Source organism: Dissoconium aciculare (genome assembly GCF_010015565.1).
Source record: "Dissoconium aciculare CBS 342.82 unplaced genomic scaffold K489scaffold_2, whole genome shotgun sequence".
Taxonomy (NCBI): domain Eukaryota; kingdom Fungi; phylum Ascomycota; class Dothideomycetes; order Mycosphaerellales; family Dissoconiaceae; genus Dissoconium; species Dissoconium aciculare.
Window position 1 is genome coordinate 226,936 of NW_022984952.1, and position 26,658 is coordinate 253,593.

General features: G+C 51.8%; 13 protein-coding genes across 13 annotated transcripts; 8 read left to right on the forward strand and 5 right to left on the reverse strand.

The window, feature by feature from the left end:
- The first annotated feature begins 909 nt into the window (after positions 1-909).
- Positions 910-3,238, forward strand: K489DRAFT_331296 (uncharacterized protein). The gene is made up of 2 exons (XM_033602137.1): positions 910-1,324; positions 1,381-3,238. Exons 1-2 carry the CDS (start codon positions 1,057-1,059, stop codon positions 3,093-3,095), a joined length of 1,983 nt encoding a protein of 660 aa, XP_033462882.1. The 5' UTR covers positions 910-1,056; the 3' UTR covers positions 3,096-3,238.
- A 422-nt stretch (positions 3,239-3,660) lies between these two features.
- K489DRAFT_392290 (carboxypeptidase S1) lies at positions 3,661-5,926 on the forward strand (the record flags this gene model as incomplete). Its single annotated transcript, XM_033606730.1, has 2 exons — positions 3,661-4,204; positions 4,262-5,926. The coding sequence occupies exons 1-2, from the start codon at positions 4,160-4,162 to the stop codon at positions 5,924-5,926; spliced, it is 1,710 nt and encodes a 569-aa protein (XP_033462883.1). The 5' UTR covers positions 3,661-4,159.
- Positions 5,927-6,657: 731 nt separating this feature from the next.
- On the reverse strand, positions 6,658-7,173 carry K489DRAFT_376244 (uncharacterized protein). Its single transcript, XM_033603873.1, has one exon. It carries the CDS (start codon positions 6,938-6,940, stop codon positions 6,749-6,751), a length of 192 nt encoding a protein of 63 aa, XP_033462884.1. The 5' UTR covers positions 6,941-7,173; the 3' UTR covers positions 6,658-6,748.
- Positions 7,174-7,455: 282 nt separating this feature from the next.
- Positions 7,456-9,031, forward strand: K489DRAFT_376245 (APH-domain-containing protein). The gene is made up of 3 exons (XM_033603874.1): positions 7,456-7,587; positions 7,638-8,391; positions 8,452-9,031. Exons 1-3 carry the CDS (start codon positions 7,510-7,512, stop codon positions 8,916-8,918), a joined length of 1,299 nt encoding a protein of 432 aa, XP_033462885.1. The 5' UTR covers positions 7,456-7,509; the 3' UTR covers positions 8,919-9,031.
- Positions 9,032-10,323: 1,292 nt separating this feature from the next.
- On the reverse strand, positions 10,324-10,802 carry K489DRAFT_406664 (uncharacterized protein; the record flags this gene model as incomplete). Its single annotated transcript, XM_033607277.1, has 3 exons — positions 10,324-10,397; positions 10,532-10,709; positions 10,782-10,802. 3 exons carry the CDS (start codon positions 10,800-10,802, stop codon positions 10,324-10,326), a joined length of 273 nt encoding a protein of 90 aa, XP_033462886.1.
- A 368-nt stretch (positions 10,803-11,170) lies between these two features.
- On the forward strand, positions 11,171-13,940 carry K489DRAFT_376248 (WD40 repeat-like protein). Its single transcript, XM_033603875.1, has one exon. It carries the CDS (start codon positions 11,450-11,452, stop codon positions 13,496-13,498), a length of 2,049 nt encoding a protein of 682 aa, XP_033462887.1. The 5' UTR covers positions 11,171-11,449; the 3' UTR covers positions 13,499-13,940.
- K489DRAFT_406666 (uncharacterized protein) lies at positions 13,603-14,836 on the reverse strand (the record flags this gene model as incomplete). The annotated part of the gene is made up of 2 exons (XM_033607278.1): positions 13,603-14,657; positions 14,719-14,836. 2 exons carry the CDS (start codon positions 14,834-14,836, stop codon positions 13,603-13,605), a joined length of 1,173 nt encoding a protein of 390 aa, XP_033462888.1.
- A 552-nt stretch (positions 14,837-15,388) lies between these two features.
- K489DRAFT_398232 (acetyl-CoA synthetase-like protein) lies at positions 15,389-16,085 on the reverse strand (the record flags this gene model as incomplete). Its single annotated transcript, XM_033606931.1, has 1 exon — positions 15,389-16,085. Exon 1 carries the CDS (start codon positions 15,902-15,904, stop codon positions 15,389-15,391), a length of 516 nt encoding a protein of 171 aa, XP_033462889.1. The 5' UTR covers positions 15,905-16,085.
- Positions 16,086-16,351: 266 nt separating this feature from the next.
- Positions 16,352-18,456, forward strand: K489DRAFT_428314 (3-oxoacid CoA-transferase). The gene is made up of 3 exons (XM_033608331.1): positions 16,352-16,833; positions 16,891-17,846; positions 17,912-18,456. The coding sequence occupies exons 1-3, from the start codon at positions 16,629-16,631 to the stop codon at positions 18,203-18,205; spliced, it is 1,455 nt and encodes a 484-aa protein (XP_033462890.1). The 5' UTR covers positions 16,352-16,628; the 3' UTR covers positions 18,206-18,456.
- Positions 18,457-18,706: 250 nt separating this feature from the next.
- K489DRAFT_406669 (DUF1909-domain-containing protein) lies at positions 18,707-18,993 on the forward strand (the record flags this gene model as incomplete). The annotated part of the gene is made up of 2 exons (XM_033607279.1): positions 18,707-18,790; positions 18,865-18,993. The coding sequence occupies 2 exons, from the start codon at positions 18,707-18,709 to the stop codon at positions 18,991-18,993; spliced, it is 213 nt and encodes a 70-aa protein (XP_033462891.1).
- Positions 18,994-20,270: 1,277 nt separating this feature from the next.
- On the forward strand, positions 20,271-22,143 carry K489DRAFT_312278 (uncharacterized protein; the record flags this gene model as incomplete). The annotated part of the gene is made up of 2 exons (XM_033600848.1): positions 20,271-21,521; positions 21,589-22,143. The coding sequence occupies 2 exons, from the start codon at positions 20,271-20,273 to the stop codon at positions 22,141-22,143; spliced, it is 1,806 nt and encodes a 601-aa protein (XP_033462892.1).
- Positions 22,144-23,383: 1,240 nt separating this feature from the next.
- On the reverse strand, positions 23,384-25,357 carry K489DRAFT_367137 (uncharacterized protein; the record flags this gene model as incomplete). Its single annotated transcript, XM_033602832.1, has 1 exon — positions 23,384-25,357. One exon carries the CDS (start codon positions 25,355-25,357, stop codon positions 23,384-23,386), a length of 1,974 nt encoding a protein of 657 aa, XP_033462893.1.
- Positions 25,358-25,899: 542 nt separating this feature from the next.
- Positions 25,900-26,217, forward strand: K489DRAFT_367138 (uncharacterized protein; the record flags this gene model as incomplete). Its single annotated transcript, XM_033602833.1, has 1 exon — positions 25,900-26,217. One exon carries the CDS (start codon positions 25,900-25,902, stop codon positions 26,215-26,217), a length of 318 nt encoding a protein of 105 aa, XP_033462894.1.
- Between the last annotated feature and the right edge of the window lie 441 nt (positions 26,218-26,658).

A 26,658-nucleotide genomic window follows, 5' to 3' on the forward strand; every position in this document is an offset into this window, starting at 1 on the left:
CAGGCAATCGCACAGGCGGGGATAGGTGCTCAACGATCAAAAAGGACTTGTAATGAAGCTGAGTCTGAACGAGGACCTCCAACTCAACGACGATGTAGAAACTGCGGAATAGCTGGACACAACTCACGAACTTGCCAGACAGATAGAGATGCTCCTTCTGAACCATATCCTAGCATAGCAGATGTATAACTAAGTGTGTGGTTGAATAAACAACGGTTGTAGTCACCTCAGTTGTAATGCCAAGACAAAATGGCCCGTTCGGTGATTTGGCCCGCTCGGTGATAGATTACGTTATGTGTATTATACATATGTCAGTAGACGTCAAGATTGCGCCCGAAGCACGGCGTTTCGGGAAAAAAGCGCACGGCGCTTTGGCAGCGCCCGTCCCGAGCGCTGAAATTCCTTCGGGCGGTCGGGCAACGACACTTTGATACCAACACGAAGCAGGGGCTGGATTTTTAACAGCCGAAAGGGCCGAGAGCTGCATGCTATGAAACCTTGAAGCTTCCCGTCAGGCTCTCCGAAACTCGCCAAGGCCTTTAAAGCAGCCATGTTCAAAATAGAGACCGAGCGTTGATGAAAGCGACACGCTCATGACCGAAAACATCCAAATGACCCTGCGTCCCTACAAGGATCACTGCCAAAAGTCAAGGATTCGGCCTCCCTGCGCGGCAATGTGCTTCGCCAAGCCCGACATAAGACGCGATTGTCTTCGCCAGTGTTTCACGCTCATATTTACTTCTTCGAAACTTAAGCCTCTGTCTGGTCGGGCCTCGTCTAGTAGGCGCTCGATTCTGTAGAGTAGAAAATGTATTATGGTAGAACCTATGAAGCGGATAGCTCTAATGATGAAGCGAATGTATAAGAGTAGACGATCTGACCCGAGTTGTGGACATGATCAAATCTGCTAGCACCTCCTGGACAAGCCAGGTATCAAACCTGACAAAAAAGCTATCAGACCTCATAAGCCGATCGCCAAAGTACCTCACAAGCTAGCCATCAAACCTCACAAGCCGGTCATCAGAGCACCCCACGAACTAGTCATCAAACCTCACGATGCAAAGGTTCACTCTTCTTTCGCTGTCAACACTCCTCGTAGTAATTAGTGGCCTGCCTCAGCAGTCCACTACTCTACCAATCGATCCCGGTAATCCAAATCTACCTGCGGGTAACTTCGTTCTCCCCCCACAGACGCCGAATCCTTTCCCAAATGGCATTCCTATCGCACCGGATGTATGTGACCCGGAGCGCCTCACCGACGACTGCTTCACCGCCATGAACAATAATCCACATGGTGCTTTTCTTTATCTTGACAACGACCACGGTATACTATCCACGATCCGTGTTCCGTCCGAAACAAATACTGACGTGCATATTTAGGTTGCACCGACGGACAAAGGAAAATGCTTGAGAACGGATTCTGGAATGCCGGTTTGCTTCTAAAGGAAGCATCAAAACGGGCTGAAGAGCGCTCAGCGCCATATGCACTCTCGGCTGATTACTGGATGGGAGCAGACTGGGGAGATTACGAGGAACGTATCAAAGGCAACATTGAACGTGGAAGCAACTTTGTCAACAATGGCAAAACATTAAACTATATCACAGTCACATGCCGGGACCCCAAGAGCTACTGCAAAAAAGACCCTATCAACGGCAAGCAAATCGGCGGCTATGCTTGGAATTATAAGGGCTGGACGGGAACATACGGCTACATCTCCATGTGCGACCCATACTTTACACTAAACGATTTCGCAGGGACCTTGGACAAGATCAACCATTGGAAAGAGACTGGCCAGCTCAGTAATCTTTACCAAATGGAAAACTACCAGACTAGTGGTCAGTTCATAGTCCACGAGATGATGCACCTCTACAGCACCTATTATCCAGAACCACCGATCACAGATGAAACTCTGAGAGTGGTTGGGCCCAGGACGTACGCATATGGACCTAAACAAGTACGTCGCTTGGCCAAGGGAGAAAAATACTCCGGGAAGGGTGAGAGTGGAGCCGTATTGTCAACTCTCAATTCCGATAGCTACACCATGCTTATCAACTCCGTCTTCTGGTGGGAGATCGTGGGACGCCTTCCGGGAGCTTCGCCTGAGGATTCAGGAGTCGCACCACCTTCATCGCCGCTAATAGTCTTCCCGAGCGTCTCTATCACCCAAGGCGACGGTTTCTCGATTTCCAGCGTTGACAGCCTGTTGGGTCAAGAAGTTGATCGCTACTTTGCAGCTGACGCGCCGACGTCGAACGACACCCCCACTCCTGCTCCTGCACCATCCGACGTGCCCACCCAGGACCAAAATGCGTGCCATGGCATCGGTGGGGACTATTGGGTCCGATCTCGTGACGTTGCCGCCCAGAACGTCATCGACTTTTGCGGTCAGACCGAACTCGAAAAGACATATAACGCCAACTCGGTAAATGAGCTGAAACTCTCCGTCCGCAAGCTTTATGGTGATAGCAAGACACCGCGGGATGCTCCGGACTGTGTCGGCCGCTTTACGAATGCTGTCATCGATGGATGTGACGGCGCCGATTCGCTCAACAACCCTCACAACTACAAATTCGGCTCAACATTGACCACTGCCGATGGTTGGGAGTACAAGATGACTCCCCTCAGCCAGCAAGTTAATCAAGTTAGCTGCGACGCTGAGTACAAATTCTTCTTCAACAGCTTCGAGATCCGCGGCAAGAACTTGCCTGATGCCTTGTTTGGTGCGGAAGGGGAGGGCTTGAAGAAACAGATCGAGGGCTGTGGAGCGTTGACCTTCTGGAACTTCGAACGCACCCCAGATGATTGCTGCTACCAATGGTACGCTGCAGGCAACTTGCCCATCGGCACCCGAGCTTGCATCGGCAGAGCTCTAATGTCGGCAGGCAGCAGTGGTCTCGGCAACTGCTGGGGTATCGGCAAACGCCAGGTGAACAATACACGCCAAGTTGACAGCATTGACAGCTGGCCCGGGTACGGTGATGAAGGCAGACACGTGTTCCGGAATCCTCCGTTGATCGGTCGGGATAACATCGACACCTGGCCCGGCTATGGTGATGAAGGCAGGCACGTCTTCAAGGATGCGACACGGGAGTAATGCAGATAAGCATTGGGGAGTGCAGGATCACTTCTCATGTGGACGTTGCTAACGCGTTGTGCTTATTTTGTTTTGTTGTTTTTATGTACTACTGTAGTTAATGGCCAATACTTTACTTTGTGGTAAATTGATATCACCTCCTTCGATACTACTATCACCAAAATGTGTTAGTGACTTTGTTGTACTATCTGCAAATGTTCAAAAAGCTTACCCGACACTAGAAAGCATTGTGACGTATGACCTGGAGTGTTAGCAAGATCCGGTCAGCAAAATCTCGACTTCCCACGATTTAGCGAGGGCGTGACTACGTTGCACAACTTATCGTGTCATTGCAATTTCCATGGCGCCCACATGTGTCATCGATGCTTACCAACACCATGTTGTGGGCGGCACGGTTCGAAGACGATGCTGCGACGTGCTCAGCGTTCTGGGCGCCGAGCTGTTGACCTTTAAGGTTTGGGGCTGAGGTCAGGCACCGCTGACGCTGATCAGCACTAGCCGCGACGCGCATTGACATCGATTGACCTCTTTCAAACCTCTACATCTTGGTGCTCGCCGGGCAATGGTGACGAATGTGCCCGAATAGTCGCCTGTCCGAATTTCGAGCCGGCAGTGTTGGTCTTGTAACAACTAACAATTGTCAGCACTAGCTGTTGCACTTGCAGATCATGGTCATCATGCTCGCAGTTTTCGACACAGACGCAGCGGGGCTGTGCGGGCGTTGGATGATGTCAGGAGCTCACCAGTCTGCCGATATTCTAGTCTTTGCGTGCGGCTAGCATTTCACATTGTCGTCGCTGTGTCAGCAACAATCCTCTTCTTTAGTTCGACTGCACTGTCCTTTCGTTGGCGTCGTCGATAGTCCAAGTTGGAGATGCCATGATCTCCATGGCGCTCTTGGCATCATGTTGTGTATGAGCCATCCCTCAAGAACCTCACAAGATCTGAAGAGAAGGTCGAGCAGGGTTGGCATGACTATAAAGAGATGATTCCATCTCCGCCTCCTACTGGACTACAGGCACTCCATTCAATTTCACTTTCCCACCGTCAAAACCATACACAACATGTGGTCGGCAATTCTTCCGTTGTTGCCTCTACTTCCTACGGCGGTCTACTCAGCTCAGCTCGTTTGAACCCCGAGCGCAGAGTTTCTCCATGGGTTTGAGCATGGGGCGGGCTACGGCGACGTAAAACTTCGTTATCGCGAAGTACCTACTGGTATCTGTGAGCTCCAAGCCGGCGTGAAGAGCTATTCAGGCCACGCCGACATTTCGGACCATGAACACATCTTCTTCTGGTTCTTCGAGGCGCGCAATGTGGACCCAAAGACCGCCCCGTTGACGGCCTGGATCAGTGGTGGGCCAGGTGTATCGTCCATGTCGGAGCTTTTTACAGAGCACGGCCCTTGTCGCGTAGATGCTGACAATACGACCATCTACAACAACCCCTTCTCTTGGAGCAACTATAGTAATGTGATCTACATCGATCAGCCGAATCAAGTTGGATTTTCGTACAGCGACCTAGTCCCAGGATACATGGACAAGAACAACGAGGGTGCAATTGTCGAGGACCACTCCTGTCAAGCCAATAATTCAACATGCGGCTGTTTTTCCAAGCCCGACGTCACTGCTACAGCAAATAGCACCCTCGCTGCTGCGCCCAAGTTTTGGCTTACACTACAAGCATTTATGAACTCATTCCCCGAGTACACGGACAATGGATTTCACTTCGGTAGCGAGAGCTATGGGGGTCATTACGTGCCGATCTTTAGCAAGTATATTCAAGATCAGAACAAGGCGAGTATCGCAGGAGCGCGACATATCGACCTGAAGTCAATCCTGATCGGGAATGGTTGGTACTCCCCGCAGCTCCAGAGCCAAGCATACTATGACTACGGGTACGAGTCTGGAAGTCCTTATGACTTGCCACCAATCAATGCTACACTCAAGAAAGAGGTGTACGAGAAACTTGTTGGCCCGGGAGGTTGTCTTGAGCAACTTCGGGAGTGTGAGGCAATCGGCACCGACGAAATTTGCAAAGCGGCCGACAACTACTGCGGTGTAGAGATTGACCAGCCATGGGCAAAGTCTACCGGAAGAGATGACAACAATGTTCGCATGCTGAACCACGAAGATGACGAAGACAACGAAGACGACGAAGACGACGAATACAAAGAATCGCCCTTGCCAAACTCGTTCTTTGAAGCCTACCTAAACCACACTCATGTTCGTGAAGCTATCGGCGCACTTCAAACATGGATTGGCGACAGTCAAACGGTCACTGAAGCCTTCGATCTGACAGGAGACGACGGACGAGAGCTTGGGATTATCAAAATACTTGGCGAATTAGCAGGAGAAGGTATTAACGTGGTCCTCTATAATGGCGATGCCGATTACATCTGTAATCACCTCGGAGTTGAAGCCTCTGCCGCAGCAGTTGGGTTCCCGGGCTACGATAAGGCCGGGTTCGCTGATATCCTTACGGATGATTGCGTGATTCACGGCTCGGTCAAGCAGAGCGGACCTTTCAGCTATGTACGGATCTACGAAGCTGGTCATGCAGCTGGCGCCTTTCAGCCATTGACCCTGCAGACCATCTTCAAGAGAGCAATCGCTGGCTTGGACATTGCGACCGGAACTTCCAAGGCAGTCCCTGGGTATCTGTCAACAGGCCCATTGAAGGACACATATCGTGAAGGTAATCGCACCGTTCAATTCGGATATTGGCCGGAGCAGACCACCTACAACTACACTTCGAACCTTCCGACTCTAGATAATTTCCAGCCCACCTGGAATGGCGGTGCTTGTGTTCGTGCTGAGGAATGCACTTGAAAAGCCTCTTCCATATAGGTATTGACATGGCCACTGGTCGAAGTTGAGGGATGAACGAAATCACAGATAGCGAACCAAATCGATTATCCACGCTTAAATTGATTTTGAATTTCCGCTCAGGTCCAACATGAGAGATCCAAGGTCGAGACCATGAGTCTGTGCCGACATGTAGAATCACTGTCATACCGTCCCGAGAGGTACGAGAGAGCAGGGTGGGAGTCCAACTCGTTGCGTGCGCACCTGAAGAATTACACCGAACAGCCTCACTTCGCGCGTCCCCCACACGGCCGTCGTGTCCACAAGAGGTGATCGCTCTAGGCAATGGTATATATGCGCTCACCGTTCTGCAATGGCCCGCAAAGTAATGGGTAGTCCGTGCCAGGGACCTTATCTCACTAAGTGATTATAATGTGCCTGATCGCAATTGCGAGATTTTCTCCCTTACCTTCCAAGAGACGACTCTCCATCTTCCACAGACGTAGAGGCGCAGGAACGGAATCAGGTGCTGATGAATTATACCAACAGTTAGACCGACAAGGTAAGACATCGAGCACTTTGAATTTCTCCGGCCCTTGCCTCTTCACCCTCGCTATCGCACCTCTCGCCTTGACAAGTGGGGCTCAAAGCTGATGTCGAATAATCGATTGTTGGGGATGGATGCGCCAAGAGCTGGTCAGGAGATCGACGGTTTCGATACATTTTCCGACCCTGGAGAATTTCAAAATCCGAGACATCCAAGGACAGCCCCTGCAGCTGGACCTCATACTTCGCCCAGGGTTTGATCTTGACCTAGTCAGACTGTTTTGCGGAATCCGAATCCAATTAAGCTTTGGAAACTTCATCTTGGTGAGTCATGAGCTCATCAATGAGAACTTGGAAAGTGCCAATTCGCGAGCATGCGATGAGCGGACAGTGGACTGTGCAGGCGCGACAGCTGGTGCTGACAGGTATCATCCCTTGGAAATCAACACCGACGGCTCGAAATTCTAGACGAGCGTGGCCATAGCGGGACATTATCAGCATATTAATCCACCGCTCGCAAAAGTCTCAACATGACATCTATGCCAGTGTTCTGGAGGAATTCAGAGGATTATCTCAGGCACTGAACGTCGGCAAGAGCACAGACTAAGTGAATAAGAGTGGCTGCTAAAGCGAGCCTTGCATATGATTATATGCTATACAAGGCAATCATACTGATCCGATCATGCTGTATCACACAATCGCTTCTCAAAAGACATAATCCATCACAAATGATCAAAATTTACCCGTCGGACACCCATGCGCTTCCACTGAGCAGCAACCAGCTGTGACAACACAAATCGTAGCAAAACGCCGTCTTCTCGGCGGGATCCACTCGTCAGCAATGCCCAAGGACAGACACTAAAGTCTTACCTGCAGACAGACTAATATGGCGCAGCAAAAACGGGGGCACAGCAAATGCGGTCAGCCTAAGCTGTACAAGATAGATATCATGAGTCCTACTATGTATAAGGCCAGAGGTGGATATGGAGATATCACCATGCACAAAGTACTGATTTGTCTCCGTCCCAACTCTTCGTTGCAGCATCCATCCCGCATTCATCATGACCCATAATCACGACCGCTTCGAACAGCGTCTGACGTTCGCTCGTCAACTGCTCAACGAAAACTTCAAAGACATCGTAAAAGACAAAGTGAACCTCATCGCTGTTTCTCGACTGATGATGTCCAGGGCGAAAGCGTAATCACACCGCTGGACTATGACGCCAACAGTATCTTCAAGTACAATAATTTCATCTACCGTATTGATTTGCCGAGCCCGCTGAATGGGAGTCAGCTCGCAGGAAGGGAGGCCCGAAAATCCTGCAATCCGATCCCGATTGGAACGCAGCGCTTCGTTCTGCGCATCGCCAATGATCTAGCCGAGAGCATGTATGCCCGGAGCCGCACGGAGAATGAAGTCGCGATGCTATTGCTGACAGCCGCTGCTGTCAAGGGCACGCGTCACGAACATATTGTCCCAGAAGTTTATGCTTGGGGCACTGTGGCAACCGGATCGCCCTTTGGATGGATTCTTCAGCAATGGATGCCAGGGATGACCTTGGAAAAGTATCTCGAAAAGTCTCCAGACGGAGTGATCCCGCAAGAGATCTTCACCCAGATGGCAGAAGTTGTGCATGCTCTGCAGTCCTATGAACTTCCCCATAGTATCACCGGCTACGGCGGTGTCACTTTCGATGACCAGGAGAACATCATCAGCGGCCCAATGACCACGGTCGGAGAGGGGCCGTGGTCAACGTATGAAGAGTCGTTCGCAGCCTGGCTGCGACTCGCGCTTCAAGAGGCTGACAAGAATGAATACATTCAAGGCTGGCGAGCAAACGGTGTGCGCGAACGATTAGAACGATTCGTCGCAGACGGCGTCCCGACCCAGTTCGCCAGGTTGACTTCCAAATCGGAAAAATGCGTCGTTCATGCAGACTTCGGTACGTTGTGCCTGGTAACCTTTCCCGCTGCGTGCGACGGCATACTAATCTGATCAATAGCGCCGACCAACGTCCTGGTTAATGATATCACCGGTAATCTTACCGGTCTCATCGACTACGATAACTCGTGCATCCTTCATCCGTCCTACGAATTCACCAAGTCCTTCAGCGGTATCGGCGAGTCATTCTCAGGCTGGTCGGCCGATGAGAGCAGCGAGGACGCACAGCTGCGCCATGCCAAACTCCATGGCTTTCCAGAGCCCCTACCGTCCAACAACGAGGACGGACCCAACTGGTCGAATGCAAAACTGTGGGAGGAGGAGCTCGAGAGGCTCAATGTAAAAAGGCCAAGGACGACCCCTGGCATGGACGGTGTAGCTCTTGTAGACGAGGTTCTGGGGTCGATCCTACCTTGGCGACTGTCGAACGAGGACATCGTTCGGGAACAATCCGAGCCCGTCAAGCTCAAATTCCGGGCGGAGTGTGAACTCCAGCTACAGGCTCTCCTTGAACATTTCGGATATTGAATGTCTGGGGTTCTCGCCGTTGTCATGATCATCATCCAAGTAGTATCGTGATTCAGAGTAGATAGGTCGTTTCTGACCTCCAAGGCTTCTTCTGTTTAATGACACTTAGTGGGGTAGAGAAAGAGAACGTTCAAAAATTCCGGGAAAAGTAGCAGACATGCTGCTTCGTCAGAATTTGTTCCGAGAATGTACGTCGCGAGGTGGCCTGCGCCATATCTTCTCGTCGACAGGACATTGCCACTCGCGTAGTCTGTGGTTTACGATCAGGTCCCCGGCATTTAAGGCGTCTCCAAGGCTCTTTATCGCATATTGCAAGATCGGGAACAGAATGAAGGAACATGCACTCACGACGACCCGAATCGGATGGTAGAGCGCGTCCTACTGCAGCCAAAATCGCTCTAAAGCGGTGTTTTCTGAGAGCCGGGGATGCTGCTATGCTGCTAGCCTTCCAAGTAGCGATGCTGCTCGAGTGATTATCTCATCGATCATACATCGAAGGTGGTGCTGTGAGGAAAATGTTGGTCCCGAGAGGTGAACACGGCGAGCGATCGGAGTGTGCTGAAATCGGCATGGAAGGACAGGGGCGCCTTCCAAACACTACAGCGGGAATCACCTAACCTTCTGGTCAGGTGACATAGGCGTGTATCTTCAGGCCCGGATGCGGACAGCATGGGGCTCAGCAATTAGTCTTGGTAGACTGTGCCTCTATACACTACTACACATGGTGCCGTGCTGTGGTGACCGCCGGTGCGCAAGTCGTTTCGGCACGAACTTGTAACGATAGAAGAGGCATGCGTGCTAAAGTCTTCGTAGGGAACTGGAATCGTAAGGCATATTGCCAGAGAAGCACTTCCCATAAGGTCATTGAGGGTTTGGACATATGATCCTGATCCACGCCTTGAAGTGGTGGTCTCTGATTCCATCAATTGGTGTTTGCCTTTCAACTCCACTGGAAAGACCGTAGCAGAAAGCCGTGTAATTCAATGGGTACGCAATTGCCAGTCTTTAAGCTATTGGCATAGACTCGGGATCTTTCAGATTGCGATTGGATGAATCGTCTCGCGAAGTTCAAAGCCTTGTGTACTTCTTTTCACAACTCAAGAAAACGTGGTGACATTTCGTTCTTGAACACGCAGAGTGGTCTGTTAGTACAGGGATAAATACACAATGCTTGCCGATCCCGGACGTATTTCGCGGGACAGTCGCTGACCATTCAGGCTTCTGTAATGAAGGAGGTACTAGCTGGGAGAAATCCTCCTTGTGAGGACACGGTCAAGGCCAGTGTTGCAGAGGATTGTTCTTTAAGAGTACCATGGAAAGTCGCACATCTATTCGTTCCGTTGAACCCGCTTTCCTCAATTCAAATTTCTTCGAGCGGCTGCAAACTCGTCCGTCGCACACCCGTTTACGCGTTCTCCTTGGCCACCTGGTCGAGGTACTTCTCGAGGTCGAAGTTGGGGTGGTCCGCGTCCCGGATGACTGCAAAAGAAAGAATCGTCAGTATAAGTGACAGTTATGTGCCTCACGACCCTCTGCGCCCAGTGAAGTCTAATCTTGCCAATGCCAACTTGCGCCATTTCCTTCCATCTCCTCCCCACCAATACAAAACTCACCTCCATCGCCCTTCTTCGGTGAAGTCTTCTCCGCGTAGGCCGCCTTTGCGTTGTCAATGAGCTTCGACTTGCGCTCGTACTCGTGGTGTGCAGCCGCGCTCTTTTCCCGCGCGAAAATGGCGCTCTGGTGAGTGAAGCCGTAGAAGACACCGAAGGTCAACGCGCCCCATCGAAGAACCTTTATTGACCGGATGTTAGTTTGGGAGGCCGCTCCGGGAAAAAAATCGTTGCTCGAAATGGGAGCCCTCACGTTTACTCCCTGAGAAGCCATTGTGTGATTAATTCGAGGTTGACGGGTCTTTTGCGATATGACGGATAAAGTTGCACACGGGAGTCCGATCGGCGACGAGGGGTATGAGCCTTGTCGTCTCGAGATGTGGTGAGAATGTTGATGCTGGGAGGTGGTTAGTGCAATATGTAGCGCGATTGGCAACAATGTTGTCCACAGGATTTGCGGCTGCTTTTCGGGAATGGACGGGCAGACTCCGAGGTGCTGGTTGGAAGCTGAGCTTTCACGGAGTGCTATATGTAGTAGCCCTCCGTACTGAGCCGTCGGGAGTTCTCTCCGAGATGCATCGGGTTTAAATAGTGTCCACAATGAATAGTATCCTGATATGTTTTGACGCTCAAGACTATTGCCGAGCATAAACAAAACTCCAACAGAGCCCAAGGCTTCGCTCGATACCGAACTATGCCTTCAAGCAATGTATGGCATCGTGATACTTTCAATGTACGAACTGTGAAACGTCGGCCAGCCAGGGTCATTCGGGCTGGACGCTAGTACTTAAGGAGAACGACGCGAACGCGTCTATGCGATTAAATATATTCTGCAGCATGCAAGATCGTCAACCGGTGAACGTACGTACTGAGTACCTTGAATAGTACGGAGCGGTGGAAACATCCACCAGTGCTTACCACATGTCTTCGACTCAATCACGGAAGGATGAGATTCTTGCCAAAAAGGCCAAGCTTGCCGAACTCAAACGACAAAGAGAACTGCGAGCGAGGGAACTAAGCAATAGCCGACAAAGTATTGGAGAGCCCAGTGACTACGCTCTCGGATCGCCACTTCGGAATAGCAACAGCGTCAAACGAGAGGAGCTAGAGTCTTTGATCAGCTCACTAGTCGACCGCCCGAGTCCTGGCACACCAGGCACACCGACCGGAAAGAAACGCTCCAGCGGCCTCACACAGTCGTCAGATGAAGTAGCGACTCCACCTCCAAGGAGCTACCGGGATGTTGCCACAGACGCGCAACCTCTATCGTTAGCAGAGCTACAGACTGTTTACGAGATCTCTGCAGAGACGAAGCCTGAGATCATCACTTACAGCAAAGGAGTGCAGACTACGGGATCATGGCAGCCAGATCGTTCGCAGGAGGATGACGAATTTGTGAATGAGGCGGACGGATTGAGCTCGAGTCCATCTCGGAGAAGGAGGAAATTGAGCCAACGTGAGCGCGAGCTGGAGGAAGAAGAGATCCGACAGAGGCTCCGGCAGGAGATTGAGGAGGAGCTGCGGGCTTTACAACTTCAAGATTCTGAAGAGACGGAGAAAGAGAGATTTCCCATTCGTGCGCTGGCGCCGGAGGAGCTCAATGCCGTCACAAGTAGCAACGACTTCTTAGACTTTGTGGAGCGAAGCAGTAAAGTCATCGAGCGAGCGCTGGACGAGGAGTATGACTTGCTGGCCGATTATGCTCTACAATCAAGAGACACGGAAGATACCGACGAGTATGTTGGCCGAAGGGGCAGGCGCGTGAAGGAAGTCGCCCAGTTCGATCTCACAGATGTCATGGGCAAGAAACGTATGATCAGCGACATCGACTTTAGCTCCAAATTTCCGGAACTCATCTGCACGTCATACACCAAATCTCAACCATCACCACATACTCCGCCCGGACTGCTCAACGTATGGAACCTGCATCTCAAGGGCCGGCCAGAGTATAGTCTCCATGCTACTTCCGATTTACTGTCTTGTCGTTTCCACCCTTATCACCCGTCATTAATCTTGGGGGGCACATACAGTGGCCAGCTCTGCCTGTGGGACACACGCGCCCGCAACCAACGCACCGGCGAGCCTGTACAAAAGACACCATTGACAGGTGGTCGTACAGGCCATGCTCATCCCATCTACAACCTCGCCGTCGTTGGTACTCAGAACGCCTCGTCCGTCGTCTCCGTCAGCACCGACGGCGTCGTCTGTGCCTGGTCCACAGACATGCTCACGCAACCGCAAGAATATCTCGAACTCCACGCCCCCAACCCATCCGCCTACAAAACCGACGATGTGGCGCCTTCCTGCATCACCTTTCCCCACGCAGATCCGACCTACTTCCTCGCCGGCACAGAACAAGGCTCCATCTTCCCCGTGCATCGCTACGACCGCGCCGGCGCCAAAGCCGGCGTCGACGCCCGATGCACATACCGCGGCCACGAGGCCCCCGTCACAGGAATCGACTTCCACCCGGCGCGAGGCAAAATCGACCTCGGAGACCTCTTCGTCAGCAGCGGCCTGGACTGGTCCGTCAAAGTCTGGCGCGCGCGACCGCCGTCCTCCACCGCAAGCAACATCTCCGGCAACATGGACGTCGTGCGACCGCTGCTGGAGATTTTCCGCGAAGATGCCGTCTACGATGTCAAGTGGTCGCCAGTCAAGCCGGGGATTTTCGGGTGTGTCGACGGGGCGGGCAGGTTGGATATTTATGACATCAATGCTAGTGAAGAGGTCCCCGTCGGTAGCGCCCGCCCGAGTCATCTCGATCGCGATATTTATTCCCTCAAGAGTTTGAATCGTCTTGCGTGGGAGAAGAATCAGGGTAGGCAGGTCGCGGTGGGCGGGCTGGATGGAATCGTCACGGTGTTTGAGGTCGGCAGTGAACTTGGAGGTGTGGATACGAAGAGCGAGGCTTGGGTCGGTGTTAAGAAGTGGGTTGGAAGACAGGCGAAGTCGAAAGCGGAGGCTTAGTTGGTGAATAGATTTCGCCGTTGTGGTAATTTGTAGTGGTGATCCTCGAGGAAATCGCAGCCGACTTCTAGCTCATTCATGTTGTGCGAGCCCAGGTCCATCGGTCACTCTGTGGTAATTGCTAGCTTCTCCGGCGGGTGGTCGACTGTACCCTGCATCGTTTCATTCTTCAGCACCGCTTTGATCAACGTCTCCAGGCGCAGCATCGCCTCGTCGCCGATCTGATGATGCATAACCAATCTCCCACCACTCAACCTCAATCCCGCCTTTTGGCCCTCCTCAATGAACTTCTCAGCCGAAATTTCCGCATGCGCCAGATCCAGCCAGATCATATTCGTCTCGACGGGCTTCGCCGTCTGCCCTCCATACTTCTTCCACAACGCCTCCGCTTGTCGTGCCCGCTCATGCACGGCGACTAACTTCCCGCTCAGAAACTGGTCCTCCACCGCAACTTTCGCCGCCGACGTAACCACTCCCGCCTGTCGTAATCCGCCTCCCAGCGATTTCCTTATCCACCGCGCCCGCTTGACGAACTCCTTCGAGCCCACAAGGATACTCCCGATCGGTGCTCCGAGACCTTTGCTGAAACACAGCGACACGCTATCTGTGCATGCGCAGTAATCCTTGAGACTCCCTGCGCCCGCGGCCACGGCCTCCCAGAGCCTCGCGCCGTCGAGATGCACGGGGATGCCGTGTTCGCGCGCCCATGAGTAGATCCGCTGGCATTCAGCGAGGGGCACGACGGCACCATTGATGGTGTTTTCGAGACTGATGAGTTTAGTCGGGCAGTAGTGGATGTCGTCGCCGATGACCGCGACCTTCTGGATGTCTTCGAGCGTGACGTAGCGGCCGTTGGTGGGCAGGACGGTCTGCATTAGGGCGCCGCAGAGGACGGCTACACCGCCTGCTTCCCATTGCATAATGTGCGTGTTCTGGTCGGTTACGATGCCGTGCGGGGGTCCTTGGAGATGGGTGCGGATGGCTACTTGGTTGCCCATCGTGCCGCTGAGGACGAGGAGGGCGGCTTCTTTTCTTGTCAGGTCGGCGATGAAGGATTCGAGGTCGTTGGTTGTCGGGTCTTCTTGATAGACGTCATCTAGCAGGCTGGTCAAGGAGATGGCTTCGAGCATACGTGCCGTGGGTGTTGTGATTGTGTCGCCTTGAAGATGTTAGCATGAGAGCAAGATCGCGGGATTCCAACGGAATGAGTTTTCACTCACTGCGAAAGTCGAACGCTGCGGGCCCAGGATGAGACCAGTCGTTCACCGCGGTCTTGGTCGCGGCTCCAATTTCATGGGCATGACGTTCGGCTCCTTCCTGTAACGAACTAATCGACATATTTTTGGTTGGCAGTGCGGAATTGGTGAAAACGGGCTGGAAAATAGATGGAGCACGTCTCGGCAGATCAGTAAATTTACAGATCCTCTGCGAAGCCGTAACGGTCTTGAACATCTCCACTCGTCTTTAGGAGCACACGATTCGTCTGATCTGCCTTTCTGGTCGTTTATTGTACAGTGGCTCAGTCGGTTGATGGGAATTACTCGCTTTGCAGGATCGAAATGGACGGTTGCCTCTCCCCGCTCTAGATATCCACCGCGATCACAATCCACCAACGCTGATTCTTCATCATAGACGAATTAACGTAGAATGAATATTTTCAATCACTCAAGTTATATGCAATTACCTGAAGGACACATATCAGCGAGAATACGTGAAATCGAGACCATGCATCGACTGCTACACTCTGCGGATCACACGTGTTTTGGCCTTCAAACTGCGTATGACTCCAGACAAGTTCGACTTGCCACACTTGAGCGCGGCAAAGTTCTACATTTCAGTACCGGGAAGCCACTTCGTCGTGCGAGGTGGACAAGACGTCAACATGAATTCTCACTGAGGAGCGAGGAAATTCTGACAAAAGCCTCGAATAGCCTTTCGCTTGACCTTGCGCGAGGCTGTGAACGGAACATGAGAGATGAGTAAGAACCTTGACGGCACCATGTACCTCGGCAGACTCGCACCGACCGTGGCCGCAATGGCCGCCGCACGAGCAGATCCAGTGTCATCGGTGGTAGCATCCCAGACACAGGGCTGTGACTCTGCTCCATCCCGCGCAGTGGTATTATCGAGATGCCCGTCCAAGTACATCACAGCGACTAATTCTCCATTTAGCACATCCACGATCACGATATCCCCGGGTTGCAAACATTTTCCGGCATACTGTTCTACTTCGGCCGCATTGATCCGATTGCCATCAAGCTTCAACAGGCCGTCTCTCCGGCCCAGATGTGTGATCGAGCCGTCCGAAGTCCAGCGCCCGATGTCTCCGGATAGGTAGAAGCGCGAGGGAATCGGAATCGGATGTGCGGGTGCGCGGGAACTCCACCATCGAGGAGCAGAGGGCATAAAGCCGTCAGAGACTAGGAGATTGGTCGTCGGCAGGTATCCCCGTGCGACGTGTGGGCCTTCAATCAAAATCTCGCCGATAGAACCTGGAGGTAGGAGAATGTCGACATGTGCGTGAATTTATTTTATTCAAAGCTTGCCACTTCGATAACCCAGTAGTAGCCAATGCCTCATGGGTCTTGAAATCCGCTGGAGAATATTTCTGTATCGGTAATATCAACAGAATAGGTGGCTATATTCTTCTAAGTGCTCACCTCTAATTCAGTAGTGGGTAAGATTGTTGCGTTGTTACGGCTGTAACGGAACGTCATACGGAGCGGACTCCACAGATCGGCATCTAGAAAAATCCTCCGCAAAATGTTTTCGACTTTATACAGCAAAGAGATAAGTGGATTCAACATCGGTGCTTAAAATTATCTCTGATGTACTCTTGATAGTGTCTTTGAAAGAAAACCCGTGCGGCTCGTTCGGATGTGAATATTGCCTCATCAATATCATCCTGCAAAGCGGATGACGTTTGCAGTATCATGTCTGCGGCGAGACTCGATCTTTCAGTACGTCTGTACTCATATATAAATCGTGTCGACGCGATGTTGTGGCCAAGTATCGTCCAAAGCAAGAGCCTAAGATCATCACGCGGTGAAACTATAGCAACGAATCCTTGTCTTGGTTTAACACCTTGTGGACCTTGAGCTTTCTCATAGCATACGCAACATAGACGACCATGACGGCTCGTAAAGACTTCGAGATATGCCGGAGTGTCGAAAATGCCCTTCGAGACCTCAAGTCTGGCGCTACAATCATGGCTGGCAGTTTTGGTCTTTCTGGGATTCCTGAAACGATGATCGAATGGACTAGACAACAAGATCATATCAAAGACCTCATCTTCATTTCAACGGAAGCAGGAGACGATTCATGGGGTCTCGGAAGTAAGTCGTATTTCATCCGAGTTAATTGACATGAAAATCCGGGCTCACACAAGCCAGGACTCTACGAAAAGAATAAGATCAAGGAACAATACTTGTCGTACATTGGTCATTGCCATCTGATGGAGAAAGCTTTCCTGCAAGGAGAAACAAAGCTCAACCTCATCCCACAAGGGACATTTGCTGAGAAGATCCGTTGTGCGGGAGCTGGTATTCCGGCGTTCTACACCAGGACAGGTTTGCATACGTTATACGCCGAAGGCAAGCTGCCCTGCAAATACAACGGCGTAGGCGAAGCGATCGAATTCAATGAACCCCGCGAAGTCAAGTCCTTCAAAGGCAAAGATTACCTCCTCGAGGAGGCCTTTGATGAAGCCGATTTCGCCTGGATCAAGGCATACAAAGCCGACACCATGGGCAATTGTATCTTCAAGGGCAGTTCTTACAACTACAATCGCATCATGGCGAATGCAGCGAAGATCACCATCGTCGAGGCAGAAGAGATTGTCGAAGCGGGAGCGCTATCGCCCGAATCCATACATCTGCCGGGTTTGAACGTCAATCGTCTCTTCAAAGGTGAGAGATGGGGCAAGATCGAGATCCTCAAAAACGACACCAGCGACGACATGAAAAAGCCCGAAAAGAAAACCGTTCGAGATATCATCGCGCAACGCGCAGCCAGAGAATTCGAACCTGGTTCAAGCTGCAATCTCGGCGTTGGTATGCCTGTCCTAGCTGCAGACTTCGCCGCCAAAGATGGTCGACACGTGTACGTGCAAAGTGAAAACGGCATCATCGGCGTCGGAGGCTATCCCAAGAAGGGAGAAGAAGATAACGATTGGATCAATGCCGGCAAGGAGACCATCACCGCTATCCCCGGCGCCAGTACTTTCGGAAGTGATGTTTCCTTCGGCCAGATCCGCGGCGGACATCTCAACATGACGGTCTTGGGCGCACTGGAATGTAGCCAGTATGGCGATATCGCGAATTACATGATCCCAGGGAAGATGGTGAAGGTCAGTCTAGCCTCAAACTGTCAATGCCTCACCAGGGACATAATTGCTGATCATGAGATTTCTAGGGTATGGGCGGCGCCATGGACCTCGTCGCCAACCCCGAGAAAACGCGAATCGTCGTCGTGCAAACCCACTGTGCCAAAGACGGCACGTCGAAGATCAAAGCTCAATGCGATCTTCCCTTGACAGGAGCCAGGTGTGTTCATACCATTATCATAGAACTGGCGTGCTTTGATGTCGATCATGCAAAGGGCCTTACTTTGCGCGACTATAATCCGGATTCGAGTATCGAGGAGATCAGGGAGAAAACGGCGTGTGATTTCCAGGTTGCGGAGGGATGTGGTCCTTGGGAAGTTTAATGATTGGGACCAACGTACCAAAAGTCTGAAGATTGGATTCGTTCGATCGACTCTTATCCGTTCAGAGACTCTGGTCTTGTTTTCAATTACTCTCGAAGCCCAGAGCAAATTCTCCAGCACCGGAATGGCCGTCAAATGACATGCAGTGTACCTTGATGGTCTGCCGATGCTTTCAAAATGTGCCTATTTATTTTCAATCCGATCTCTTTGCATCTGTACAGATCCATAACATTCCTTGGTAAATATCGACATTTGACCCTTATGCCGGCCTCAGTGATCAGATCGAAATGGCGCTGTTCAACACAATGTATTTGCAGCTTGCCCCTCACGCCTTCTCATTGGCCAAACGTTGCACGTGCCCTCCACGATACGACCCTCCGACAGAAAGTAAAAAAAAATCGCGCTCCCGGCCCTCCAACTCCGATAACTACTTGAAACACTCCCGCCGACAACACCGACGACGTTTACCATCGAAACCATAATTCTCCCACACAAACCACGATGGGCAACGGAGCAAAGGCAGCGCAAAAGCGCGACAGGAACGCAAAGGATGCGAAGAAGGGTCCTTCCTCACAACTGAAGACCGTGAGTAACCCCAGCCAGCATGGCATGATATAGAAATAGAGAAACCGAAGTTCTGAAATACTGCGGGTCCATAGAACGAGGCAGCTCAGAGCGTCAAATGCAAGATTTGCTTCCAGACTTTCCAGAGTACCACCAAGAAGCCCGCTCTTGAGACACATGCGAAAGATAGGCACACCAAGACCTACGATGACTGCTTCGCTTAAAGATGGGATATGTCTTGTTTGAACTTTTTTACACATGACTTTTGCAACCCTCAAGAAGAGCGTGGTGGAGTACTCGCTGCATCACCGCGTCATATCTCGCCAGAATGATTTGGAGGAATTCGACCGCGGCATCACCGGGAATACAGCAATTCGAGATCAGAGAATGAGTGGGAAGAGAAGGGAGAGGTTTTCGAGTCGCGAGCGGGACTTTGGTCGTCGCCGCAGCTCGGAAGCAGCGCGTTTGTGCGGAGTGCATCTCGCAAATGATAACGATTTCGATGCACGAGTTCTGGCTGCCATCCTGGGAAAATGACGGGATGGCTGGGAATGGCTCAATACAGAACTCCGACTGCAAACGCACGCAGCCCTCGGTGCGAATCGAATTTGGGAATTTACATCTGTTCCGCTTGCGGCCTCACACATCGGCGGCGGCCAGGTGTCTCACGATGACACACAGCACATCACGACTCGCTAGACGCGGCGATCGCAACACAGACGGTTGAACAAATAATATCCTCCGACAGCCGACCGGAATCCAAGTCACAGCCGGCGCACAGTCTCCATTCCGGGACAACTCAGACGTGATGAATGGTCGGTGGAGGCATGGCGCAATGATCTGCAGAGTTGAGATGAGAGTAGCTCGCCGGAAATGTCAAGTGCTATCGCTAAAGGAACATCGCGTACGAGGAGCAACAAGTAAAAGACGAACGATATGATGCTGAATATTCATTGAGAAGTCTGTTTTTTCTGGCGCTCCGCACACACAGGCTGTTGTGGATTCGGATAGTCCGACGGTGGCCGACCGCTTGTTGTAATTTGGCCGCCATTTGTGTTTGGCTTGCAAGTCTTGATTAAACCCAACCCTTAATCCGAACCCTGACTGAATTTCCCGTCGAGTCATTTCAGGCCAGTGAGTCACGTGACGAGTACACTACAAAGGACATGTCTGCTTGGGATGTTAGAAGGATTATAGTGGAACCGGACATTGTAGGCTGTCAAATCAATGGCAAGATGACACCGGAAGGAAGATGAGACTGGAAGAAGGACCGCTAGAGAGGGTTGGGGCCGAATCCTTCCCAACCTCCGCATCTCGATATGACTATGGACTGTACGTAGTAGTTTGGGATGTGAAGATATAAAAATGCGGACATTCCACCGTCTACACTGGTCACCCAATCGACAGCGTGGCTGGTGGACAAGACGAACTGAAAAGATATATTGTATCCATATCACAACACTAGACCAAGACCAAGTTGCATCGCCTGAGACGGGAGAACATGATCGAAACAACATTCCTAATCATCGGCGGAGGTCCCGCCGGCGCCTCGCTCGCATGTTTCCTCTCAGCACATCATTTCAAGGGACTTCTTATTGACGCTGACTCCGGAACCACGCGGACCCCGAAAGCTCACATCACCAACCCCGCGGCTCTGGAATGCCTCCGCGACATCGGCCTCGAGGAGGCAGCCAAGCACGATGGAATGCCCAAGACCCACATGCTACACTACCGATGGGGTCATGACATGGCCGGCGAGGAATACGCTCGAGTTCATTCCTGGGGTAATCATCCCGAACAGAAAGGCCAATACGAAGAGGTGACCCCATGCGCGCCCATCGATCTGCCGCAAACTCTCCTGGAGCCGATCCTGATTCAGCGAGCTATCGCATCTGGATGGACAGTCCGATACGACTCGACCTTTCAACGCTTCGAGCGCAAGTCGCCGACGAGCCGAATCATCTCAACGATCCAGGATAACCTAACTGGCCAGACCTATCAAATTTCCTCGAAGTACCTCTTCGGTTGCGATGGCGCCCGGAGCACAATCATGCGTCAACTCGAAATTCCCTTGCTCAGACAGCCCGGCCAGGGCCTCGCGTTCAACATTCTAGTTGATGTCGATCTCTCGAAGCACATCGAGCCCCGTATGGGAAATCTCCACGTGTGCCTCACTCCCGAGATTGAGCATCCTCCATGGGGATTCGCAGCCATTGCGCGGGTCATCAAGCCGTGGAATCAATGGATATTCATTGTTCTACCACAGCCTGGTTATGATGATTTCACAACAATCCCCAGCCACGAAGCTATTGAGCAGAGGATGCGACAATGGATCGGAGATGATTCCCTCCCGTTCAGTATCCTGAATGTATCGAAGTGGCTGATCAATGAGATAGTCGCCGAGAGATATTCCGACGGAAACGTCTTCTGTCTGGGAGATGCGGTGCATCGCCATCCGCCCGTCAATGGTCTCGGAAGCAACACCTGTATTCAAGATGCGTGGAACCTGGCATGGAAGGCTGCGTACGTGGAGTATCAACAGGCTGGTCCTCGTCTCCTCGACTCCTTCAGTCTGGAGCGACAACCGATCGGAGCCGGCGTCGTGCAACGCGCGAACCAGGGCCTACGCAATCAGGGTCCCGTCATGGAGGCGCTCGGGATGACAGGTGCGACCGTAGAAGAGCGAGTCCGCCAATATGCCGAGCTCTCCGCCGCCACCGAAGCGGGACGTATACGACGGAAACGTCTGCAGGTGAGTCAGGACTATTTTTTCCAGACCAATATAAGTTCATCCCACTGACCTGTATGCCTTATTCCAGGAGGGCGTCCGCCACGTCATCCACGAAGTCTGCGCCATCGGCATCGAGATGAACCAACGCTACCGCTCCAAAGCAATCTACCTCTCCGACGAGTTCGCACCCCAGGGCTCCCTACCCGCCGACCCCATCCTCACCCACGAAGTAACGACTTACCCAGGCTCCCGCGTGCCCCACGCCTGGCTCAACAAAAGCGTTCCAGGACAACAAATCAGCACGATCGACCTCGCCGGCCACGAATGTTTCGTTCTCCTCACCGGCATCGGTGGCGAGGAATGGATTCGCGCGGCGAGAAAGTATGTGTTGAAAACAGGCATTATCTTGAAGGCATACTCCATCGGTTGGAGGCAGGATTACGAGGATGTCTATGGTGACTGGGCGAGGAAGAGGGAGATTGAGGAGGATGGTTGTGTGCTGCTCAGACCCGATCGCGTTGTTTGCTGGAGGAGTATGATGGTTCGGAGGGATTGTTTTGACGCGTTGTATCGCGTCATGCAGAGTATTCTTGACGGCGGACCCGCGGCGTGGGAGGAGGTGGTGGGGATGGATACCGCGTAGATGCGACGCTGATTGACGTAGAGCTTACGGGTCAAAGCAATATAATTGAATAAAAGCTGTGCTCCTCCTCCTCAAAGCGCACCGAGATATGCTGTTCACCGGTTCGCTAGCAGAAATCTAGAAAATAAATTCGGTCATGGCTAAGAACACTGGCGAAGGAACATTATAAGTACGGCTTGAGAAAACGACCGTTCCTACTGATTCTCACGATTGACCAACAAATATGTCTTTGCACCACTACAATCTCACTTCTCATCAGAACAATTCTCGATCGTCTCTGCGGACAGGATAGGACGACGGTGAGGTTCGCTGTGCTCATCCTCAATATCGTCATCTCCGGGCTCCGTGAAGCTCCCCACAGCACCGAATCTCTCCATCATGATGTTCCTGCCTCCTACCTCCTCGATAGAGATACCACTCGCCATAATGCTTTCGTACATCTCCACTACATAATCCTGGCAATTCCAAGATTCAACATCCTCGATGATAAGCTGATTGTGGTGAATAGCTTCAACCGCTGGTAAGAAACGCGCCTACGTACGAGCAATGGTGCAGCAGAGCAATGCAGATTGGGCCGGTGGAAGTGGAACAAGCCTACATTTGTGCTTCAATCTAAGCACAGAGCGTCCCTCTGGAGACCGCCCATGCCGAGGTAGACTTTCGCTTTATGACGACGTTTAGTTCATCATAGAGTGGAAAGGTCTTCGGATTAGATAGCGACTTACAGGCTCCTATTGAAATGTGACTTTCTGCTAACGATGTAGCTTCTCGAGAGGTGTCCAGTTAGCAGAAAAAGTCGTTGCCGAAGCACGCAACGGCAAGTTCACCTTGATAGCTCCTGTGCACGAAAACTTAATCTGACAAGGATGGGAGCCGTCACCTATAGGGATGGTGTTGCTCTTGCTCAATTTACTAACTTAAACTTAGACGAGCGGATCGGATTCGAGGATGTCAAGACTAGAGTGAATTTGGAATATTAAAGCAGCTTGATAACCGTGGAGTGCCGGTTTAAAGTATCGGTAGCATCCAAAGCTGCAGATATCCAATCGAACCATAGCAAGACCCCGGCGATCGTAAAAAGGAAATGTGGTTCAGCCAAAAGGTGTCGTTGACTTTGAACAAGAAAAAGCTCCAAGAATATCGCCAAACGGGAGGAAACAAGCTACCAACGAAAAAGCCTGTCATCTCTTGTACAGGCCGTCTCTCGTCCAGCCATAACCCGCTGAATGGATGTCGCGATTCACCTCAAACTACTGCCGTCCACAAAAAAGGCTTGTTTCGACGACGACATAGATGACGTCCCACTCAATAATGAACCCCATCTCGGCGCTGACTGCTCAAGTGAACCCGGATCTTTATTTGGTGACCTCCTCGTCGATTTCGACGCTGTCGTCTTGAAGGCCGCCATTGCTGGTGATGATGCCGACGACAAATATGTTGATGATGGCGATGATGATGATGGTAGATACGATGATGGTTTTGAGAAGGCTTGATACGACGACGACCATGACGACGAATGGCTGAGTTGGGTAGGAAGATCATGCCGCATTTGATTTGGCGCAAGGGGAATATTTGGCGGACAGCAGGCGTCCTCTCCGTCGCTTTCGTAAGTGTCATTGTCCTCGCCGGCATCGTTGTAGCCAATGTGAACCTCGACGTTTCCATGGCCGCTGCGCTTTCCCGCTGTCGAAGATGAAGGGCCCTGCCTCACCGAAACCTCCCTCTGTATTCGCCGTGACCGCGACGAGGAATTCGATGCCAAGTTTGCAGTGCGCTTCGAGTCTGTCGAGGCTGAAGATGTCACCGAATTAACAGATGAGTTTGATGCCCTCTCTGCTGCTCCGTTTCCTCCCCCTCTTAAAGAAACTAGCGATCTCTTCAAGAATAGCCTAGGCGAGGAACTCGAAGCTGCTGCTGCTGCTGACGCTGGACTAGCATGGAAGTCAGGACCGAGGAGCGAGGCAAGTTTGCGACTGGTGGCATTGATGGGTCTGGATGGCATATCGTCCTCGACCTTTGTACGTGATCGGTGGCGTTTTTGCCGAGATTTTGCACGTTGTAAACCAAGGAGGCCATCCAGTTCATCGTCATCGATTTTATCGCGGAGGGAGGGAGGACTGGGGCGAGATTGACTGAAGTCGCCGCTCAGGTGAGAGATCAGCGTGAGCATGTCGATCACTGTTGTGTCAGGATTTGATGGGGCTGCGGTCGTCGTCGATTCTGTGGTTGTTGCTTTCGACCTCCCTTTTGACAGTAATGAGAGGTTGTTGTGGTCGACATTGTGGGACTTGCTGCTGCTGTCATCGCTGTTGAGGTGGTGAGCGACGAGGACGCAGCCGGTGGATTGGCGTCCTTTGATACTAGTGCTGTTATTACTTGTGGTGGCACTAGCAGCGGCACCAACAGGGATTATTGAAGAGATAAGAACTTTGGGCTCTACTCGGTCCCTCAAAACCTTTCTTTGTTGTTCAGATTTATCATCTTCATCGCTACTGTCGTCGTGGTCGAAGCTTGAATCATCACTCGTCATGGAAAAGTATTCCGACGAGTCTGAGGAAAAGATGGACGACGAAGAGGTAGCAGAGGTCAGGCTGTCTCCGGTCTTGAGTTCATCGGGGAGACGTTCCACTCGCGCGAGTCCGAGGTTGAGCTCCGAGAGTCCGAAGCGAGCTGCGCCACTGACGATGACAGTATCTTTGCCAACAGTGGGAGAGATAGCAGTTGCCCCGGCAGCCCAGGAGGAGGAACGTCGACGTTGATGACGCTGATGAGACTCACTATAGTGATGCTGCCGCTGTTTACTGCGACTAGAGGATGTGCGAGGTGTAGCGTGCTCATCATGAGTTGGCGTGCGGATTGGCTTCGCCGCCACTGACATTGTGAGCGCAATCACAGACAGCGGATCATCCAGGACATTAGAGTGTGGCGGGAGAGCATAACCCAGGATTTCGCGCCCCAGTTCATTACCACAGTCGGTACTCATTCGTCCAGTCTCAGCTTCCTCGAGATGTACTGTTGTTCGAGACCAAGTGACATCTTTGCTACTCGGCTGTGAGGCTTGTCGCTCATTTTTGTCGCGATGATGACGACGACGATCACTGAAAGAGTGAGTTGTGGTCAATGCTGCTAGTGGAGTTCGAATCTCTTCGCCTGCTCCTTCTGCCTTGCGTGCTTCGTTGTCAATTCCGTCGTCTACTAAATAGAGTCGTCTCATTGCGTCATCTATTTGTAATTCGTGAAGGCGATGGAAGCAAGTCTGCTGTTGCTGAAGGGGAAGAAGTAGAGTTTGGGGTGGGTACCACGACGGTGAGGAATTGTGAGAAATGGATGATAGAAGGGAAGGAGCAGCACCACGATGATCAGCAGCAGGGAGAAAACTGGCTAGCAGAGCCTAGGAATAATTGACTCTTTCGTCCTGTGAACGATCGAGCAGGGAAGACAAAAGAAAGAGGACGAGTTCGGGGAGGTATTCTTCCTGAAGATCCGCCGCATGGATGCCTATGATGCGACTTCTTCTTCCGGATGATGTGTACCATCTAGGTTGGCGAAGTCGTATGTCTGTGTGCTGGAGTGTGTCCGTGTGACGAGGCGTAAAGTGACGCAAGACGTTCGGAATTGAATGAAGATCTTCACCACGACACCCGGGCACGATTGTTATGTCTTAGTCGCCAATCAAAGACCGGGATAATATCGAAGAGGAGATAAAGTATGAAATACCCACGTGATTGGCCAGGCGCTCTCTACAGTTCTTCGTAAATGACTCGCCGCATGAAGGGATTGAGCCGGTTAATGTATTTTAGACAGGGACTGCCGCAGTACTGGAGCGAGGGTGTTTCGTTGGGTTGGGTGTTCGCGACTCACCATTTTCCCGGGTTTCCAGAGGACGACACCCTTTCTTCTGTCAATCCAATATGGAAGTCCCGAGGTCGTTTCCTTTTAGCTTTACTTTTGGCTCTCCCGTTGATCCGGCCACTGGCGTACCAAGCTTCTGGAATTTGTCAAGGCGAAAGCACGAAGAAAGAGGCCGATAGCCCTACGGACACTAATTCTTCGCGCGCTCTAGATTACGACTAGTATCTAGTCAAGCGGAGGAGAAATATGGAGAAATGAGGAGAAAACGTCGAAATTAAAAGCCCCCGGTAGTTTGAGTGAATTATGGAACGTAGGAGAGGGCGAGGAGTGGCCAATATCGAGACCGTCATATTCTCAAACTGTGCGGAAGATGTTCCGGCGAGATGAAACGAGGCTGAAAGGGCAGACTTGTGTTAGAGCGTCGCTCGATGTTCAGAGATGTATGCGTGACAGCGATCGCGACATATCGCCCTGCGTCGGAGCCGCTGCCGTCAGGATTCAGGTATTTTGTACTGATTTAACGTAATCCACGCACGCTGTGAGGTGACCAGCCAACGGTGTGGCACAGTAGAGAGGGTAGGTGTTCTCCGCGGAGAATGCTTCATCTCACACGGGACCTTCCGAATGGTGTTAACGGACAGCTCTGGCTAGTCAGTATTTGCC

What these genes read in the sequence shown, in the direction of transcription:
- K489DRAFT_376244 (XM_033603873.1), bottom strand. Translation starts at nt 6,940, where the DNA reads ATGTCCCGCTATGGCCACGCTCGTCTAGAATTTCGAGCCGTCGGTGTT.
- K489DRAFT_428314 (XM_033608331.1), top strand. Translation starts at nt 16,629, where the DNA reads ATGACGGCTCGTAAAGACTTCGAGATATGCCGGAGTGTCGAAAATGCC. An exon ending in CGATTCATGGGGTCTCGGAA is followed by an intron (nt 16,834 to 16,890) that starts GTAAGTCGTATT and finishes CACACAAGCCAG; the next exon opens with GACTCTACGAAAAGAATAAG. An exon ending in TCCCAGGGAAGATGGTGAAG is followed by an intron (nt 17,847 to 17,911) that starts GTCAGTCTAGCC and finishes TGAGATTTCTAG; the next exon opens with GGTATGGGCGGCGCCATGGA.
- K489DRAFT_376248 (XM_033603875.1), top strand. Translation starts at nt 11,450, where the DNA reads ATGTCTTCGACTCAATCACGGAAGGATGAGATTCTTGCCAAAAAGGCC.
- K489DRAFT_376245 (XM_033603874.1), top strand. Translation starts at nt 7,510, where the DNA reads ATGACCCATAATCACGACCGCTTCGAACAGCGTCTGACGTTCGCTCGT. An exon ending in ACGAAAACTTCAAAGACATC is followed by an intron (nt 7,588 to 7,637) that starts GTAAAAGACAAA and finishes GATGATGTCCAG; the next exon opens with GGCGAAAGCGTAATCACACC. An exon ending in CGTCGTTCATGCAGACTTCG is followed by an intron (nt 8,392 to 8,451) that starts GTACGTTGTGCC and finishes TCTGATCAATAG; the next exon opens with CGCCGACCAACGTCCTGGTT.
- K489DRAFT_331296 (XM_033602137.1), top strand. Translation starts at nt 1,057, where the DNA reads ATGCAAAGGTTCACTCTTCTTTCGCTGTCAACACTCCTCGTAGTAATT. An exon ending in TTATCTTGACAACGACCACG is followed by an intron (nt 1,325 to 1,380) that starts GTATACTATCCA and finishes GTGCATATTTAG; the next exon opens with GTTGCACCGACGGACAAAGG.